General features: G+C 38.6%; 3 protein-coding genes across 5 annotated transcripts in view; 1 reads left to right on the top strand and 2 right to left on the bottom strand.

Moving 5' to 3' along the window:
- Nucleotides 1–1,072, bottom strand: part of LOC149113066 (uncharacterized) — a 2,328-nt gene extending 1,256 nt beyond the window's left edge. The window contains exon 1 of one of the 2 annotated variants that reach the window (XM_089287818.1): nucleotides 906–1,072. The gene's annotated coding sequence lies outside the window, so the exon portion shown is untranslated. The remainder of the gene's footprint in view (nucleotides 1–905) is intronic. The other variant, XM_089287817.1, reaches the window with a different exon arrangement.
- A 1,927-nt stretch (nucleotides 1,073–2,999) lies between these two features.
- Nucleotides 3,000–12,700, top strand: LOC110069039 (endoplasmic reticulum resident protein 44-like). The gene is made up of 14 exons (XM_020776480.2): nucleotides 3,000–3,152; nucleotides 3,306–3,381; nucleotides 3,584–3,623; nucleotides 4,623–4,692; nucleotides 5,018–5,122; nucleotides 6,294–6,410; nucleotides 7,176–7,244; nucleotides 7,681–7,727; nucleotides 8,355–8,412; nucleotides 8,637–8,868; nucleotides 9,627–9,700; nucleotides 10,234–10,301; nucleotides 10,825–10,927; nucleotides 11,060–12,700. The coding sequence occupies exons 1-14, from the start codon at nucleotides 3,111–3,113 to the stop codon at nucleotides 11,255–11,257; spliced, it is 1,299 nt and encodes a 432-aa protein (XP_020632139.1). The 5' UTR covers nucleotides 3,000–3,110; the 3' UTR covers nucleotides 11,258–12,700.
- LOC110069038 (uncharacterized) lies at nucleotides 12,401–17,298 on the bottom strand. 2 transcript variants are annotated; one of them, XM_020776478.2, is made up of 2 exons: nucleotides 17,083–17,298; nucleotides 12,401–15,509 (listed from the first exon to the last, which is right to left on the bottom strand). In XM_020776478.2, exon 2 carries the CDS (start codon nucleotides 15,499–15,501, stop codon nucleotides 13,264–13,266), a length of 2,238 nt encoding a protein of 745 aa, XP_020632137.2. In that variant the 5' UTR covers nucleotides 15,502–15,509; nucleotides 17,083–17,298; the 3' UTR covers nucleotides 12,401–13,263. The 2 variants fall into 2 exon arrangements, with proteins under 2 accessions (XP_020632137.2, XP_020632138.2); XM_020776479.2 differs by lacking the exon at nucleotides 17,083–17,298 and adding an exon at nucleotides 15,654–16,287.
- Nucleotides 17,299–17,941: the final 643 nt, after the last annotated feature.

The following is a 17,941-nucleotide window of genomic DNA, read 5'->3' as shown; positions in this document are numbered from 1 at the left end:
TTAACGAGCGGAAATTTACTCACAATGTAGCTTTCACTGCTGGTAAGTAAGTCATGAAGTTTTATCGCCTAAACCTGCTTGGTTTCTTAGTAATTACGGAAAAAGTTGGCCAAATTCGGTGCCCTAATATTTCTGACGATCGATTCGCTTCGAGATAAATACTCCCTTTTTCTTGGAATTATTCTTTTCGATCATTGCAAAATACGTCTAATAAAGTCAAATGAAAAAAGATTCACTTAAAAAGTTACCTATTTTCCGAAGCTTAAAGCATTTTCTTTCGATTTTAGCGAAGAAGTCATCAGTGTAATTCGACGTGCGATACGAATCACATTAGAAAACTTTTACATACCTCGACAAAAACTTGAATCTTTCTGTCTAAACGGAGCCCAACTCAGCCACGAAACGAAATAATGAAAGCAGACTAATCAACAAGTCTTCGAAACGTATCGTTCAGATTTCTTTTTATCTTTACTACGAAATACAGAATCGTAAGAGTGGAAGTGTCCGTAAATAGGGCAACATACTGTACAAATGTAATTTATATTTCAAAGTTGGTTTACAACAAATAAAAATATATCCCGCACTTACACTGCTGAAAACAACTCTCAAAGGCAGAAAAAGATTAGTTTACACCAGAATTGTAATTCGGACGATAAAGATGAAACAGAAACTGCCATAAAACTGTAAAATTACAGAGAAATAACTTAGAAAGAAGGAGAATTAAATTTTCACAAATAAGCCAGTCTGAGCACTTCGTCATGCGTTTACAAGTAGGCTTCATTTTCGTTTTAAAAAAAGTTATTTCCATATATACAAAGGCTGGTAACTAAAAAGGTAGACTGTTTCTATCGTTCAATCCAAAAAATTAAAGGTTAAGATGAAAATAAATGGATAAAAATACTCACGTTTTCCTCAGAACTTCAAACTCCTTGTTTTCACGTCGTGAACGCTAAGAGGACGGCAGTGATAAACCGGAAATGGCGTCAAATAGCTTACGAAGCAAGCAGTCACGCACGTCACACAATGAAATTTTGCCGTCCTCTCCTTGAGCCGTCCTGTTGCGTAAGGTCTCTATTGTTAAATAGAAACACGAGTGCAAGTTTGGGAGAACGAGAAATGCTGTGGGAACACGAGCCGCAGGCGAGTGTTTCCACAGCTTTTTCGAGTTCTCCCAAGCTTTCACGAGTTCTACAACTCGATAGAAACACGGAGAACATGTTTTCTATTTCCTTTAGAAAACACCGCGACGGAAAAGAGGAAAACAACTTGCTAACTTTGATTATCAAAATGTAAATTCTCTTTGCTCGCGCCATCGTTACGCGTAAACAGTTCGTGCTAGTTCTGCGTTTCTGTCGAGTTATAGAAACACGATTTTTAACCAATCAGCGCACGTATTTTCTCAGATCTGTTTTCTAAACGTGTTTAATATACGCGTTAGCTAAGAAGGAACGCGCCAAAACGAACAATTCTCCACAAAAAAGTTGTTTTCATAGCACTTGAACAATTCAGTTTGACTTGAAGCTAAGCAAATAGAGGAAAATCTAATGATATTAATTTTCGACGTCTTCAGAACCTAAGCTTTTATTTGAAAAGCTTTTTTCTATGACAGGTGTAAACACCATTGGAAATAAATTTGTAGCTGAACAAAAAACCCTATCCCGAAGGCTTACAATGCTCAGAGCGTTAGTCTTTCTGGACAGGGGACCCTACCTCAAAAGAATCTGGTTCGAACACAGTTTATTTCTTCCTTTATGTTATATTCTCGAGCAGCAGTATTCACTGGGTGAGAAATTCCCAGTAAATAGGAGTTTAGCCGTCTAGCTGAGTATCAGAGTTACAATGATTTGACCAACAGAGACCAGGTGGGTAAATATTAGCTACTTTAAGAAATAACTCAATAATAAATTAAAGTTTGCTTGAGCGCGTTTTTCGCCATTCGCACGTCTCTATAGCGACAAACTCAATGTAGCCAGTTTTCAAAGTCATTATTTTCCAAAAGAAAAAGTCATCAATCTTCCTGAAGTTTTAGTTTCATCGAATGTATACCTTCTAATAACTTGATGTTTTGGAACGTTTAAGCTCGACAAAGTTCCTCATTTTGTTATAAAGCTAGCACTTTTGAATTTTTAAGTTTATGCGACAGAAAAATGGCGGCCCGATAACGCTCTTGCTTAGGTCAAAAGATGAATTGTCGCACACGGCTTTGCTAACTGATCAGTTCTTTCAGCGGTAACAACAACAACAACAACAATCCTTTTCTTCGTCTTTTAGTAGAAGAAGTATTAGTTTCAAAGTATCAGAGGCTCGGAGCTCTAGAGTGATAACCTTTCGTTTCAATGGCAAAACTCAATGAAAGATGTTTCTATTACTTTACGGCCGCCATGTTGGTACCCCTCCGAGGAGCGCTAAAATGGCTTCTCTATACAAAGCTCTCATATAAATCTGGGTGAAACACTTTATCGAAAAACGCGCAAATGAAAAACCGCACGAACCTAAATCTTGGTGAGGTTATTTATACATCAATCATCAATCATATCCCAGATTCTTGACTTAATTTATTGACTGGTTATAATTTTTATTTTTCGTGGAGTGACAGTGTAAACCAGCGATTTGTTTCACTCGATTCGGCACCCTACCCCACGTGAAATATGTTATTTGTAGTGAGCGCTCTTATTCGGTCCTTGTACAAAGTTTGTAGTTAGTTAAGTTTTGAGAACGATACCTTTTTGAGGGTTTTCAGCCAGTTTAGAGTACGAATATATATTTGGAAAATTGCTTTCTCCTTTTTCTCGATTTTCTGTCAGATAAACTGCACAACTAGACAGGTAACCAGCTGTTTTTACTGCACCCAAAAGGCTCGTGCGCATTGGTCCGAATTTTCCCGCTAAAATGTGTGGACATTCTTAACTAAATTTTAATTGGTTGGTTCCCGGTGGGAGCTTCTGACCAATCACAGCTGCAGTTTTATTATGCAAATTTTAAAAGGCGCACTATGTCGCATGCGCATAACAGACCAGTCACAATTTGCCGTGTCAGTGAGGAGCCGGGAAAAACATGAGTTTTCTTTAGTCCTGTAAGCTAAATTATTTTTCCGACTCTTTTGTTTAGACATGGCGGATTTATCAAAGATGTGGCTTATTTGCCTTTTAGTGGTACGTACTTATTTTCAGATGTTTTCTTCCCATTGCTATTTTTAATTTTGCATCGCTTGATCGCCCGCCTGCACATAAGGAAGAAGCCACGTCGTAAATATTCGTTCTTCGTGGTAACTATAGAGAAACTAACTCGATGATTACCTTTTGCAGGCTATACTATACTTTTCTTCCACATTTTGTGGCCATGTTGTGCAGCTTACAGGCCAGAATTTCGATCAAACATTAGGTAAGAGTTCTAAACGGATTGAAGACATTAAGATTTAATGTTATTGTAAGTTCACTTCAAGTCGCCAGCCGCTACAGAAGCTCACTTCATTGAAATACACTTAGTAGATTTTCGTTTAAACTGTCGCTTTACTGTTTGCGATTGTATTCTTCAAGTAAGCGTCCTGTATTAATTTGATTTCTGTTGTCATCTTTTCTTTCAGCCGATAACAAAGTTGTATTCGTCAATTTTTATGCAGACTGGTAAGTTTGGAAGCCAACGTGTAGATCTATGTTTTGCATAATTTGAAGGGCTTCCCATCAGCTGAAATGCAAAACAATATTCTCAGGCCGGTTCAATGTTGTTTTGTTTTGTTTTGTTTAAAAATGTCATGAATCGGCGTGGGCAATTGATTAGTTTCTATTCAAAATTGAGTTTTTCTTCGCTTCACTAATGACTTGTTTAGCATTTAGTGTTGTATATTGTGTCAGCCTACAATGTAGCTTGTGTTGGAATCCGGCATCTTTTCAAACTGCTCGTCTAAACGTCTTTATAATTTAACTCATATCAATGAATATATATAATTTTTAAACAGCACACAGAACTGTTTATACAGCTGTCGCAGATAATTTGCAAATGTTCCCTTCTGCCACATTGTAAATAGATGCATAGAAAATACTATTTGTAAAATATCTGTAGTGTATTTTGTCTATGTTTATGTCTTCATCAGTCTTAATATGTATGATGAGACATAATTGAGGAAAAATCAACTACTTTCATTGCAAAATTCCTGGCCATAGTTGTCTGAACAACAAAAACTTTTATTTCACTCCAGGCCTCGAAATAATTTATTACAATATTGTAAATTGGGAAAAACAGTGTAGTTTTTTAAACAATAACATGTGGTACAAAATATTCTGACACTTTTGAACCTGACGTCAATGGTACAGAAATTTTGGGGTCAATTTTTGGAAAATGTGAGAATTACCGAATTTCCAAGATGTGAACCTTTCAACCAACTTCCCAGCATACTCAAATGGAAAATAAATTTTTGATATTTAAAAACTTTTCAGAAATGTGTGTATGCCTTGGGAATAGATTGTTGTCAGTTTTCCAGAAAATCTGAAGTAGAACTACATTTTTCAGAATTCCCGACAGTAAATTTCCAAATTGCACAGTAAATATTATGCTCTCAAGGTGGACGTTCATAGCTGGGGTCTTGTTTACCTTGTGTTCAACTTGTCCATGCATTGTCGTTGCAGGTGTCGGTTCAGTCAAATGTTGGCTCCGGTTTTTGATCAAGCATCTGATATTGTTCACGAAGAGTATCCAGTAAGTTTATCTCCTTTTTTCGTAGTACAAGGATGATAAGTAATATATCGTAATGGCCATGAAATTTATAGTTCCATGTTTTGCAACAGCTTCATTGACTATTTGTGCATACAAAACTAGGCTCCTAGTCTAGTATTTTGATCAATTTTCATGCCAAACTTACTTGTATAAATTTCAGAGAATTTGAAGCTTTTCCTTGTTTGAAATAGTAAACTTTTTTTTTTTATTTTAGCCACCTTTATTTTGGTAAACTTAGTTCCATCTGCATGAGCACTATTGACAAAATTCAAGTTTTAAAAATATGTTTTGTTCCATTTCTTTGTAGAATGGTGTAGTATTTGGCAGAGTAGACTGTGAATCAGAACAGGAAATTGCACAAAAATTTCATATTACCAAGTATCCAACATTGAAAGTCTGGAGGAATGCACAGGTACATAGATTGTAATAAATAAGTTATTTATTTCATAATTATTTTTTCTTTCTATCAGTAGCACATCTACATTAGATTCAAAAGTCAAATCTGATTGGTGTGCAAACACTGTTAGCTTTTGTCAGAAGCATATAACGCCTTTTGGGATTTATGCATCTGCTTTTACTGAATGATAGTTTTCATCACTCCTGTTAATTTTTCAGCCATTGTTGAGTAAGGCAATTTTCACCCTAAGGTGGCTCCATGGGGTAATCATTTATGGCATTACGCACGCAAGTGTTATGTTTTGAATGCCGTGTTTACATTCGTTTTTACACCCAGTCCTCTCAAACTTATTACATGTAATAAGCAATGATTAGAGGAGCTCAGTCACGGTATTTTGAGTTATTTTGGCCACATACAAAATTACCTTTAAATGGTAGGAAACCTGAAAATAACAGTTTAATAAGATAGAAAAACACCAAAGAGATAGTGATAAACCATGAAGGAACAAGGATGACTAAGGATGGGGAAGATTGACACAGATTAGAAATGACAAATTTGAAAAATTGAGGCTAAACTTTTCAATACGCACAAACTGCGACGTAACTCCTTTAAATAGTGTTTTGCTACATCTCTGATAAAGTTTTGGGTTTTATTCTTGAATTATAAATGCCTAGACAGATGTGTTTTTTTGCTTTTTTATGGACCATTTTATTTGTGATTTTCTTGAATTTTCTTTGGTGAAATCTTCCAAAATTTTCACAGCACATGGCATCCCGCGAGATATGAATTTTTAACTCAAAAACAGTCTACAGGGTTTGTAAAGGCAGATTTTTCGAGTTTTGCAAATTTATGTCTTTTACCACTGTGGCCTTATGTGCCTACTGGTGCCTCAAGAACTGATGATGATGACTGCTGGGAAAAAAAACTGGTCATATAGATTTCCCTGAAAAATGAGCTCTGACTAAAATGTAAAATATTTACTACCAGTCTGCCAAATTTTATGGAATTTCACTGAAGGAAACCCTAGAAAATTCACTGTCAGTTTGCTTTTTGTGCTCATGTATCTTGACGTCATAAAATATTGAAAACTCTGTTTTCCTTCGAGCACGCGCAGACTACTTGAGCTGTCGTTCCTTGCAGACTGATAAAATTTTTCTTGAGACACTGTTGTGAATCATTCTTCTAGGTTAACAGAAGGGAATACAGAGGCCAGCGGTCTGTGGATGCATTCTCAAACTACATCAGGGAACAAATGAAGAGCAAAGTCATGGAATTTCATGCATTAAGTGATATCAATGTAGATGTAAGTTTGGTACAATATAAGAACATTCAAGCAAAATATTGTTTCATTAGTCTTGCTGGTATTAAAGGCAGATAAGTAACAATGTCATTCATATTGCTGTGCAAGTGGTAAAAGACATGATTGTATGTGTAGAGTCATGACTTTTTAAACATCCCTATGTGCTGTGTGTACTTTCACAGCACCGATAAATATCCACTTTCATGTGTAGGGTTATGAGCTTATAGTATGGAGTAGTGGAGAGAGCCAACTGGGAAAATGTTTGCCTTAAAATATTGGTGGGTGTAAGTTAATTGTCCAAGAGCCAGATATTCTCCCATTTGGCCCAACCTAACTCAGTAAGTTTATACAGGTATTCACCTCAAAAATTGTAAGAATGTCTTGTTGAACTTTTTCTTGTTGAAAAAAAGAAACTTTCTGAAGTTTTCTTAGAAAATATCAAAATTCTGGCATGGCACATAGTGAGGCTTTCTACCGAACTTCTATATTTGGAGTTATTTTTCTTTATCAAGCCTCTTTTGAGAGTTATCAGACAAAGGAATTCAAGGAAATGAGCCATTTTGGGCTGAAAGCCTCAGAGTCATGATGGAAATTTAAATATATTGAAAAATTTATATACTATTGTGCCCGATTCTTTCACTGGATTGTCTCCGGGGGTCTTTTTTGACTGACCAGAGTTAAAAACCTTTGATTTTTGGTTTTACAACACTCAACTGAAAAGCACCCCAAATTAATTGAAGATTCTGTTTTCTTGTTTTATTTTTCCAGTCTTCAAAACGAAGCATCATTGGTTACCTGGAGAATAAAGACAGTGATAGTTACAAGAACTTTGAAAAGGTACATAGTACAGTCAAATGTCATGTCTCTTACTCAGTGTTTTCAAAACAAGACGGCGACCGCCAAGAGTTCCGCTGCCTACTTGATTATATATCATGGGTTACTGGTTATAGCAATCAGCTTGTGTCTAACAAGCTCGGTATTGTATCTTATCGATAAATCTTTAAGGTGGCAGAGGAACTTCAGACTCAAGGGGGAGGGGAGATGATCCAGACCCCCTAGAATGAGGGGCCTTGTGGCCCCTAACTTGTCACAGCCGCCTACTCTTCCAGCAGCAGATGCCTACTTCAAAACATTTTAAAGCCCCTGAACTTACTAATGTTATATTATCAGACAGTGTGATTATATACTTGAGCAACTTGTGAGTGGCATAATCTACATGTAGTAACTCGTAAATACCCTGTAAAGTTTTAAACTGCTTTTAATTAATTTGCAGGTGGCTGAGGAGTTCAGAGATGATTGTCATTTTCATGTAGGAGTTGGGTAGGTTACAAAAATTTAATATTTTTCAAGTGAATTTATAGTGAAAGTTTACAATATAAAAATAACTAACTACAGTCCAACCCCTATTAGTAAACCGCCACCCTCAGAGAAATGGATAGTGGCTGCTTAAAGGGGTTGGCCACTTAATAGAGGTAAAAACTATGGAAAATCCCTCATTGTGACATAGATTACTGGTCACCTAATAAGGATAGCCATTTAACAGGTGGCTGGTTAATAAGGGTTGGACTGTAGATCTTTGAGATAGTAGTTCTCAAGTTTTTATTTGTTTCTTGAAGACGATCTCAACACATTTTAAAGCACATAACAGACAGTTTAAATGTCCTACAGGTACATGTACATTATATACAGTATATATTTCAAGAAGTATGTCCTTAGACCATGTGAACTACTGTCCTCCCCCTCCCCTTCCCCTCCCTAGTAGAATTGCCATGTCATTAGTAGAGTTTTGCATATATGCATATACAATGGTAATGAGCAGATACTACTGTCAGTAATTAGTTTCAGAAGTTATTAGGAAACTGTGCGTAACTGTTAGAAGTTTTTTTTTTCTCTGAAGAACTTCTTAGCTTTATAAATTACAATTGTTGCCTGGGTTTGTTTTTGTAGGGATGCATCCCTCAAAGAAAGACAAACTGGAGAAAATATTGCCTACAGACCTCAAAATGTGAGTGGAAACTGATTCAATCTGTAATTAATACCAGTGCACATAATCTCACTGTCTCATTAAGTCTCTTATTAGCTTAGGATTCCTGGTACTTTTAGTACAGGGTATTGTTTCTCCTTTGCAGTATGCACACACTGTTGACAATTTCTGTAGTTAAATGTGCAGTTATATGTAATATTAATTTTATTGTTGTTCTTGTTGATGTTTTATTTTTTTTAATATAGCGAGGGCCAGAAGCAGACATGGTGTACATGGGAGATCTTGGCAACTATGATCTCTTGAAGACTTGGGTTTCTGACAAGTGCATTCCTCTGGTTAGAGAGATCACATTTGAGAATGCAGAAGAGCTGACTGAAGAAGGACTTCCATTTCTTCTGCTGTTTCACCATCCTGAAGATACTGCCAGCATTGAGCTTTTTAAATCAGAAGTTGCTAAACAGCTCATTCAAGAGAAAGGTAAGCCTGGAACCCCTTTTTAATCTACTGTAGGTAGGTTTTTAAAGGTTAAGTCTGCATATGAGCCAAGTAGCTCATCGGGTCAGAGCTTATCCTGGTTTCTTTAGCATGAAGCGACTAGAGGAATTTCTGCTCCCCGGGATGGGATGCTAGTCCATCCCAGGGTTACCTCCAGCATCAAATTTGCTGGTACCCATTTATACATTAGGGTGGAAAGAGGTATTGTGAGAGTAAAGTGTCTTGCCCAACACAATGTTCCCTGCCAGAGCTTGAACCCACACCACTCGATCTGGAGACGAGCACACTAACCATGAGGCCACTGCACCTCCCTATACTACTGTGGCAATGATTTTTACCCTTTAAGCCTAAGATTGTAACTTTAATAATTATTTGCCTTTTGCTGTGAAGTGATGGATGTCGCACCAGTACACAGAGTTTCTTGTTATGAACATGTAGGACCATAGTTAAGAGAAATCAAATGGTATGAGTTTTTTCTTCACCTGTTTCATTCTCTCCTCACTTCCTGCATGCTTTGTAAAAAGGTTATAAGTGGTTAATTAATGATTACAACAAGTTATCACATCTTTTTGCATTGCTTCTTTTATCATCACTGCCTAAAACCATTAGTTCTCAACAGCAGCTTTCTGCCAGCAAAATGTTTCTTCAGTCACAAAGCCACCAAGACCAAGTTATTGCCTCAATGTAGCATACATGTAGGTCTGTATGTTTGTAATTTTTTATTTTTTATTTTTTTGCAGGAAGTGTTAATTTTCTCATCGCTGATGGCCTGAAATTTTCTCATCCACTCCACCATCTAGGGAAAGGACCAGAGGTATATAGGGATTACAAAAACTCAGTTAATGATGATGATGATGATCATCATCATCATCAGCTTGAGCATTTTACCATTACTGCCGCTAAGAAGTCTTACAGTTATTAAATACTTTTGAAAAAAAATTGTAAAGCATCCATTTCCTAGTTGGAGTTCGCAATCATTGCATGCTGTGGTTCAACAAGCATAGACGTGCAAATAGATTCCACAATCATAGTTTGCTTGATGTTTGTGCAGATGTTGTGGAAAACCTGGGTCATTTACACTGAATTTGAGTAGTTTCTAGTCATACAGGTAATCTACCAAAACATGTCCTTGCAAAGATTTTAAGACACTAGATTTCAAAATAATTTCTTTAGGAGGGAGAGGCTGGTTTCATGCATTCTTGGGTAGCTGTGTGCACTCTGCCGTGGCCCCCTATTAATGTCTTTTCAGTCTACTTAAAAGTGTAGTGACAGGTCTCCATACAATGTATCCTCCACAACTGGTACCGTCCTCTTGTCAAATGACTGTTCATCATGTTATATTTTCAGGACCTTCCTCTTGTTGCCATTGACAGCTTTAAGCACATGTATCTTCTTCCAAAGTTTGATGATATCAAGTAAGTGCAAAAACTTGAAGAAACCTTTGCTGCTAGAGCAAATTGCCACTGGTACATTACACAATAGTTTTTTCAAACCTCCTGGTAACTGAAACCAAAACTTGTTCCCTCCCCTCAGTTGAACACTGTAATTTTACCCCTTGATTTCTCCAATTTCCTGATTTTTAAATCAATTTTCATTTGCCTTCAAGGTTGGAAAGTAGGTATTTACGAGATTTTTAAATTTCTTGAGTCGGTTACGAGATAAGGAAAATGTGCCAGTAGAGGGGATAAGACTTCCTTTAATGTGATTAGATGCTTGAAGGTGTAACAAGCAGCTTTTAATGATAAGAGTCATATTTCTTCCCTCAAAGACCAGCAGTCACATGGTGTAGCCTGTTGTAACCGGTTTATCACTGTGGTGACTTCTGTGCCACTAACCCTCTGTATAAGTATGTACAGTGTATGGTGGATAATCGAGTAAGGTACTAGGAAAGATTTTGTTTGTTCTAAGTGCCAATGATAATGTTTTTGTCATTTGTAGGACACCAGGAAAGCTAAGGAAGTTTGTTCAAGATTTGCACTCCGGAAAGCTTCACAGAGAGTTTCACCATGGACCAGATCCTGAACAGGAACAAGAGCAAGAGGTAGTAACATTGTCCACAATCTGTGTCAATCTTTGTTCATTCTTGGTTTATCCCTACCCTATTAAAATTTTTCTGTATCTCTCAAAAAAAAATTCAATGGATTGAGATCATGAATTCTTTCATTCTATTTAGGATCCCACTGCTGACCAGACTGATGATAACACAGGAACAGAAACAAATCAAGGTACAGAAACTGAAGCTGAGACAGGCAAGACAGGAAGAACTGGAAGCGGATCAGGCAAAAAGGAACAAACCTCACCGCCAGAGACAGTGTTCAAAAAACTTGCTCCAAGTTATAACAGATATACCTTACTCAGGGATGAATTGTAATAGAAAATGTTTAATACTTAGCTGTAAATTTAATAAGCAGTATTTTTGAAAGAAACAACAAGCACAACAAGGGCAATGGTTGTGTTGTGAACTGGCAGTAAGAAGTAAGGGGGGGTGGCAGTTGTGGAGATTTAGGGGAGGGAGGGGAGGGGTTGGAGTCGTGTTATGCCCAGGTTGTCCAAGTTTTCCCAGTATGGCCATGTTTTTCAGTAGGAAACTGTCATCTGAAATATTATTGTTAGTCTTGAAAATGTATTTTGTTACTAAAAGGATAACAATGTCAGTTCAAACAGTTTTTAGCAGCGTTTTTAGAAGAGCTAAAAATAGGTTGCCAAAAGTGGCGCAAATTATAACTGTGTATTGGTAACTGAGAAGTGAGAACTTTCAGAAATGAAATCAAAGCACCCATTATCGACTGTTATCACTTTTATCCTGGGTAATCAATAAAAACAGATTTCCAGGTTGGAATTGTGATTCAACACCATACATTATATTTATGAGCAATTAAATGGGCAAATCATTTTCATTATAAGATCTTTAGTCTTAAGTAATCTATTGACATATACTACTATGTCAAGAATCAAAATTGAAAGATATTTCTTTGATGCTTAAAGTTTTTTTATTTCTATATATACAGTTTATTGTTTAGTGGAGAGTATAATGCGAGAAATCCAGCAAATCAATTTGAGTGGTTGTCAGTTGTGTAACTTGTTGTAGAAACTGTGCTGTTGTCCCTAGAAAGTGACATTGCGCAGTATTTTATCGTTATCTAGTGGGAAACAAAGTGTATTTTGCAAAATGGCTTACTCATGGCCCTGGTTAACTTAAAAAAAAACCTTGTGGTTTTTTTGTTTTTTCTTTCCCGTTCAGATTTTTGAGACGGAGGTGTGAGTATGACTTTTCAGACCAAGTGCGCATGCTCAAAACCGTCTCTTGTCACACCAGTCTCGTTTCCAAGCCCTTCACTTCTGTAAGACCAGGAAGAACGAGGGCCTTAGGAGCGAATTTGGGTTGAAATAATTCAAACGTCGCGCTCATTTTTGATTGGAAGAGAAGCCTGTCATATTTCATAAATAATGCAAACCAGCAAAAATAAACAAAGAACTTGCTTTTATGAATAAATGATTGGAACTACCAGACATATTTTGCATCTTTAACAAACGGTGCCTCTTCTATTCTTTTTAATTATTCATCTAGGTTTTATGCCTTGTTGTGTACTATTTTGTTAAGTGTGAGTTATTTATAAAATGACAAGAAATCTTGTCTGAAACCAAGCCTCTTTTGATCTAATAACATAATTTCCTATACCTGGGAGAAGACAATGAGATCTTCCCTAAACAAAACCAGTTATTCTTTGAACTAATAGTAAGTTAAAGTGACCTCTGACATAAATCTGAAAATCAGTGTTCTTTTGAGCTAATAAAATATCCTCTGATACCATAATGGTGAATCCAGTTCATTTTGCATGGAGTACTGACACTACATGTTCTGGAAAAAATTAGACGTTAGATTATATTTTCTTGCCACAAAACTTATTTCTGTGTATGTGAACTATTTGTCGATAGATCGAAAGTAGCCCTTCGTTGGTTTGGTCGAAAGTCGTCACGCAACGTACTTTGAACAACTGGGCGCGAGAAAAACATTTCATGGATTCTGCCTGATGCATTAGGCCAAGACAGGTGTTTGAATTCTTGTGATTGGTTGTAAGATCAGGTAGGGAAACTTCAAACACGCTTATCCTGTCAACAAGACAAGAAAAGAAAGAAAACTTATTTCCACAAAGGAAAACTATTTACTATTGTAATAAAGCGAGTTTTTAAGGTCAATCGCAGGATGTAGAAAAAAAAAATAAACATCAGTTCCGACATTCAGTTTGAAATCGCACAAAGTTACATTCAACCTCGTTCCCAGGTCTACCTTCCTCCCGCCTCCTGGAGCAAGAGAAAGACCCTGGGAACGAGGTTGATGTCACAGTTCGAAGAGAACAGATAGCGATCCTCAGCAAGTCACATTTCTTTTGTCTCGTCGTGATACTCATTGCTGACTCTCATGACGGCCTCATACCATAGGCCTCCACTGATGGTAAACGTGCGAAGTGGTGGTGGAGTGTTGTACTTGAAGACATGAGGCTGATCGGGCTCGCACCAACACCTTTTGAAACGATCGTATTTCTTGATATCTCCCCAAAAGGGACGCTTCACTTGAAATTTCACCTCAAGTCGCGTTGCGTTGCCTGGAACAGTGACAGACTTTCCGCTCCCACGAACTTCTTGTGTGTTTCTTTTGCCTTTTAGGAAATAGCTGACAATCATGTTGGAGATCCAAGCACCCTCAGATATATATTTCACTTTGCAGTCTTCTGGTTCATCACTGACATTTGATTGTACGGGGACGACATCTTCATGATCAACAACTGTGCTATGCCTGACAGTTTCATCGTCGGATTGGTCACGGACGCCATCTTCTTCAAAGATTGTGCTAAGCGTGGCTCCTTGATCTTCCTCCGGGACAAGTGGCTGGTAGGAAAACGAGTATTTGCTATCGTTTCTCCAGTTGATCCGATGCTCGTTGTTTTCTTCAGATAACTCCCGTCTGACTCTTCCACGAGTGATATGTTCGTTTTCACAGTCCACACGGGGTCCGATCACGCTCGTATCATCATCAACTGAAGGAGTGATGAGCTGCTGAGAGTGCTCCTTCTTTACCCGCTTGTCAACTTTGAATTCGCTCCACGCATGCGATGCAATAGCACTACCGCTTTCTTGAACAAGACCTTTCACGCTGCTAACAGCCACATTCTGGACTCCGTCCACCAAGTGCTTCCCGGGGCTTCGATTTTCCACAGAATCGTCGAGTCGTTCCTCAGTAAACTGAGTGACAGAACCCATGACCGCCTCCGTTCCGTTTTCGGTTAACGCGCGAGGAATTCTTTGGGCGAGAATTTTGCCAAGACGTCTTGCTCCAGTGAGTATAGCAACCTGTTCCCCAATTTCTCCCTCGAGGTTTGCAGTGGCTGCAGATGCTTCAATGCCAACAACGGACTTGGTTACAGCACCTCCAGTTGCTCCTGCAGCAGCACCCACAGCAGCCCCTAATACCGCATGACCAAGGACCTGCTTCCATGTAACATTCTCTCCATCCGCAAACTTCCTGCCAGCATCTGTGGCAAGGGATGATGCAGCTCCACCCACAGCGCCACTTCCGGCTCCAATTCCTACGTACTGCCCCATTGTGAGAGCAGCAGACTCCATGGCGGCGCCTCCGAGGCCCGCTACTCCTGCTGTGATGCCTACAGCCGCACCTCCGGTTGCAGCTCCACCCACAAACCCGATCCCTGCTTTGATCAGCCATTGCTTTTTGTCACACTCATCAACAACGGACTTTCTGCTCACAGTGTGTTGTAAGGACTGCAGTCCAGCTCCAATTAATCCACCTCCAAGCACCCCTCCAGTGGCTACTAATGCTGGTGTCGCTAATCCACCTGTGCAGACAGTTAGGGCAATGCCTCCAATTACAATTCCAAGTGACAAAGCAAACATAATCATTCTATGCTTGCGGGATTTCTTTTGCTCCTCTGTGACGCATTCGGGCCAAAAAATTGCTTTGAAGCGTTTTAGTGACAACCAGCCATTGTCGTAGTCAGCCTCATTGTGGTAACGTGCTCTCTTTTCTTCATCCTTGAGAATTTCATGTGCTATTATTATCTCCTTTGCATTCTCATCATCGCCAAAATTTTTATCGGGATGCCAGCGCTGTATTTCTCTCTGGAACCCCCTCTTGATGGCTTTGATTTGGTCTTGCTTTGGCATTTTTCGAACTTGCTTCATGTCTAAACCCAAAATCTCATACAGATTTCGTCTACCGCTGGTACTTTTCAGTTCTTTGTCTCGTTGTACTTTTCGTAAACATATTGTTTTCTCTTCTGGGAAATCTTCCAGCCTTCCCTCAGAGATATCAAGTGACTTAGTGATCTTGAGTAATTTGTCTTCAGTCCACTCCTCAAGTTCTTGGAGGGTCTGCTTTGATCGACGGCCATCTTCAAACTTAATAGCCTCGAGCTTGAACTTGAAACCCTTACTGCTGCGATGAAGGTACTTCCCGCCGTTTGGTTTGATTATTTTTGACTCGAAGGAAAGCCAGCAAATGAAATCCCATGTGGGATAAAGGTAGAGAGTGACCTGTGCATTGCTTGATTCGTTTACGATTAACAATGATTTATACCTTTCTCCAGCTATATCTGACATGTCACTTGCTGCAATAGAAAAACAAATAGAGTTGCATTATTGTAATTCCACGAAAATCAACAGAGCATTCCAAGATGATTCCAATAATAATTCCCTCGGTCTTTTTTCCCTTAATCAAGATCTTAATTAATGTTTATCCATCTTTAACCAACCTAGGTTATCAGTTTATCATCAGGATGTCTGCCGCAATGTTGCAAATTAAAATATGGACGCGAACAGCTCAGTCAGTGGGAGCGAGCTAGAGCTCGAGGAAATGGAGCTTTTCCACTTCACTTCATCTGTCAGTCTTCGGGATAAACAGATAATACGATATCGCTCTTTAACAAATGTCTTCGATCTCACTGGGTTTACAGCGACAAGAAATCAGTCCAGCAAATTAAGGTAGTTTGCCTGTTTCCTTTACTTTTGCGTACGATCTCATTGCATTCCGACACTGATGCAAATAAAGCCAAGGGGCGGCTTAAATATTCTGCACAGACGTAACTGCTGTATGTGAGTCAAGAAACCTGTTTGTCAAGCTGATTCTACTTGGCGGTGCATTTACGACAGACTGACTAGAATAATCAAGACGAAGTTGCTACTGAACTGCTATTCTGTGCATGCTGGCCAAGAATTGCCATGCGAACGTCTGGGGGCGAGAAGCTAGGATTTGATTTACATGTACATAGGAAGTTGCGTTTGAGTTCACCGTGACAACGTTGGTATTCATCCCTTCACAGATACATAATTATAGACTGACATCTTTCTTTAGTGTATATAGGTAATTTATATCAGGGTGGACAGAGAGGCCCTGCTAGAAGCAAAAGCACCTGATATCGAAGCCAAGACGACTAATTCGCTTTGAAATTGGACAATTTCCTACGTACTCTGTAACCGATAGTGACGGCGTCTCCTGGGGGGGTACTCCCAGAAAAATCGGGTGGGGGTGTGCGGCCCGCTTCCCAAAACCCTTATCCTATTTATGACCAAAATCTGCGATATTCCCTACCCTATTTATGACCTGACCAAAAATTCAAAACCCTATTTATGACCTAAGCCTTAAATCAAAACCCTGTTTCAGACCTGCGTTATAATAAGTTCCCTAGTTCAGACCAATGTTAAATTACCGTAAACGTAATTTGTGAAGGGCTTTTGTTGATTTTCTTTTCGATAATGACGAAAAAGTGGCTTCTTTTTAAAAACATACCCATATCAAGGCTGGGGTGCAAAAACCATACCCTATTTATGACCAAAATGGCCAAAATCAGCGAAAATCGATACCCTATTTATGACCAAAACAGCTGAAAAACCATACCCTTTGGGGCCGCACATACCTATAGCCCATATGGGGAGAACCCCCTCCCCCCCGGGCGGCGTCTATGCCGGCCTACTGTATAAACAGTGGGAGTTTCTGATATTACCGACAGTTTTTACGTTCAAATTAGCTATAACTGGAAAGAGTTTTCCTCCGATCTCCCACATGTGAGAGACTTCTTGTGGAGAGAGCTACCAGAGGCGAGCGATGTATATATATATATATAAAAAAACGTCTGCCCACAACTCATTCGCAGAAATAAGCAATGTTCAAAAGCAACACCTTACCTTAGCTTGATCTCTTCAAAGTTTTCTCTCCCGTAAACTTTCTATTATGAAGTAAGTTCCTTTGAGTAACACTTGTATAATTCTTGATTACGAGTTAATCAGAATAATCGCAGAACCGTAAGATTGGGAATCCTTTATTTTGAATTGACTATACATTAATTCCCTAGGAAATTAATGTGTTTGATCCATGACACGTGATACGTTCTCCTCCAATCGGAAAACTTGTTTGAGTTGGCTAGCTCAAGTGATGATTCTTTTGGTACAAAGTCGATTTATTTACTTCCAACAGAAAAATGGGATTAAATCGAAATCACATGACAGATGACTGCTGCGCTTCTTCTGAATTTTCTGATAGTTGAACAGAATTTTTTTTAATCTTCGTTCCTCCTGATAATGGATATGAGGATGTAAATCAAAGAAGATTTGGTACGTGATGACAAAATCTACAAGTGTTTTTCTGTGGACTGGTTCAACTCTGTTTCATGTACGTTGGATCAAAGACAGGAATCAAACTAGTCAAATGATAAAATAAATTGATGTAGCAGAGACCGATACAATATATCGATTTCTTCGAAGTCTTGAGCAATCGATTGGTGCAGGGCAAACCAACATTCTTTTCCTTTGGTTCTTTAGGTGCAAAAAGGATCGCGGCCTTTAGAGCTGGGGATAAACTATAGGAACGAGAATGCTGGTCGCGCTTAAAGGTCTCAATCAAGGCATTTTGAGTTATTTTGGCCAAGTAGATATCTTAATAGCTCAAATTAATATAACGTGGATCCCGCATGCGCAATGGCAAGGTCGCGCGTGGCGAGTAAGGTTCCTCTTTGTGTCTTCACGCTAGCCTCACGTTTTCAGAATC

The sequence above is a fragment of the Orbicella faveolata genome, unplaced genomic scaffold (assembly GCF_042242905.1).
Source record: "Orbicella faveolata isolate gen_17 unplaced genomic scaffold, um_ofav_v1 contig_15, whole genome shotgun sequence".
Lineage (NCBI taxonomy): Eukaryota > Metazoa > Cnidaria > Anthozoa > Scleractinia > Merulinidae > Orbicella > Orbicella faveolata.
Note: the sequence above shows the minus strand (reverse complement) of the source record. Positions and strands in the feature narration are given on the sequence as shown.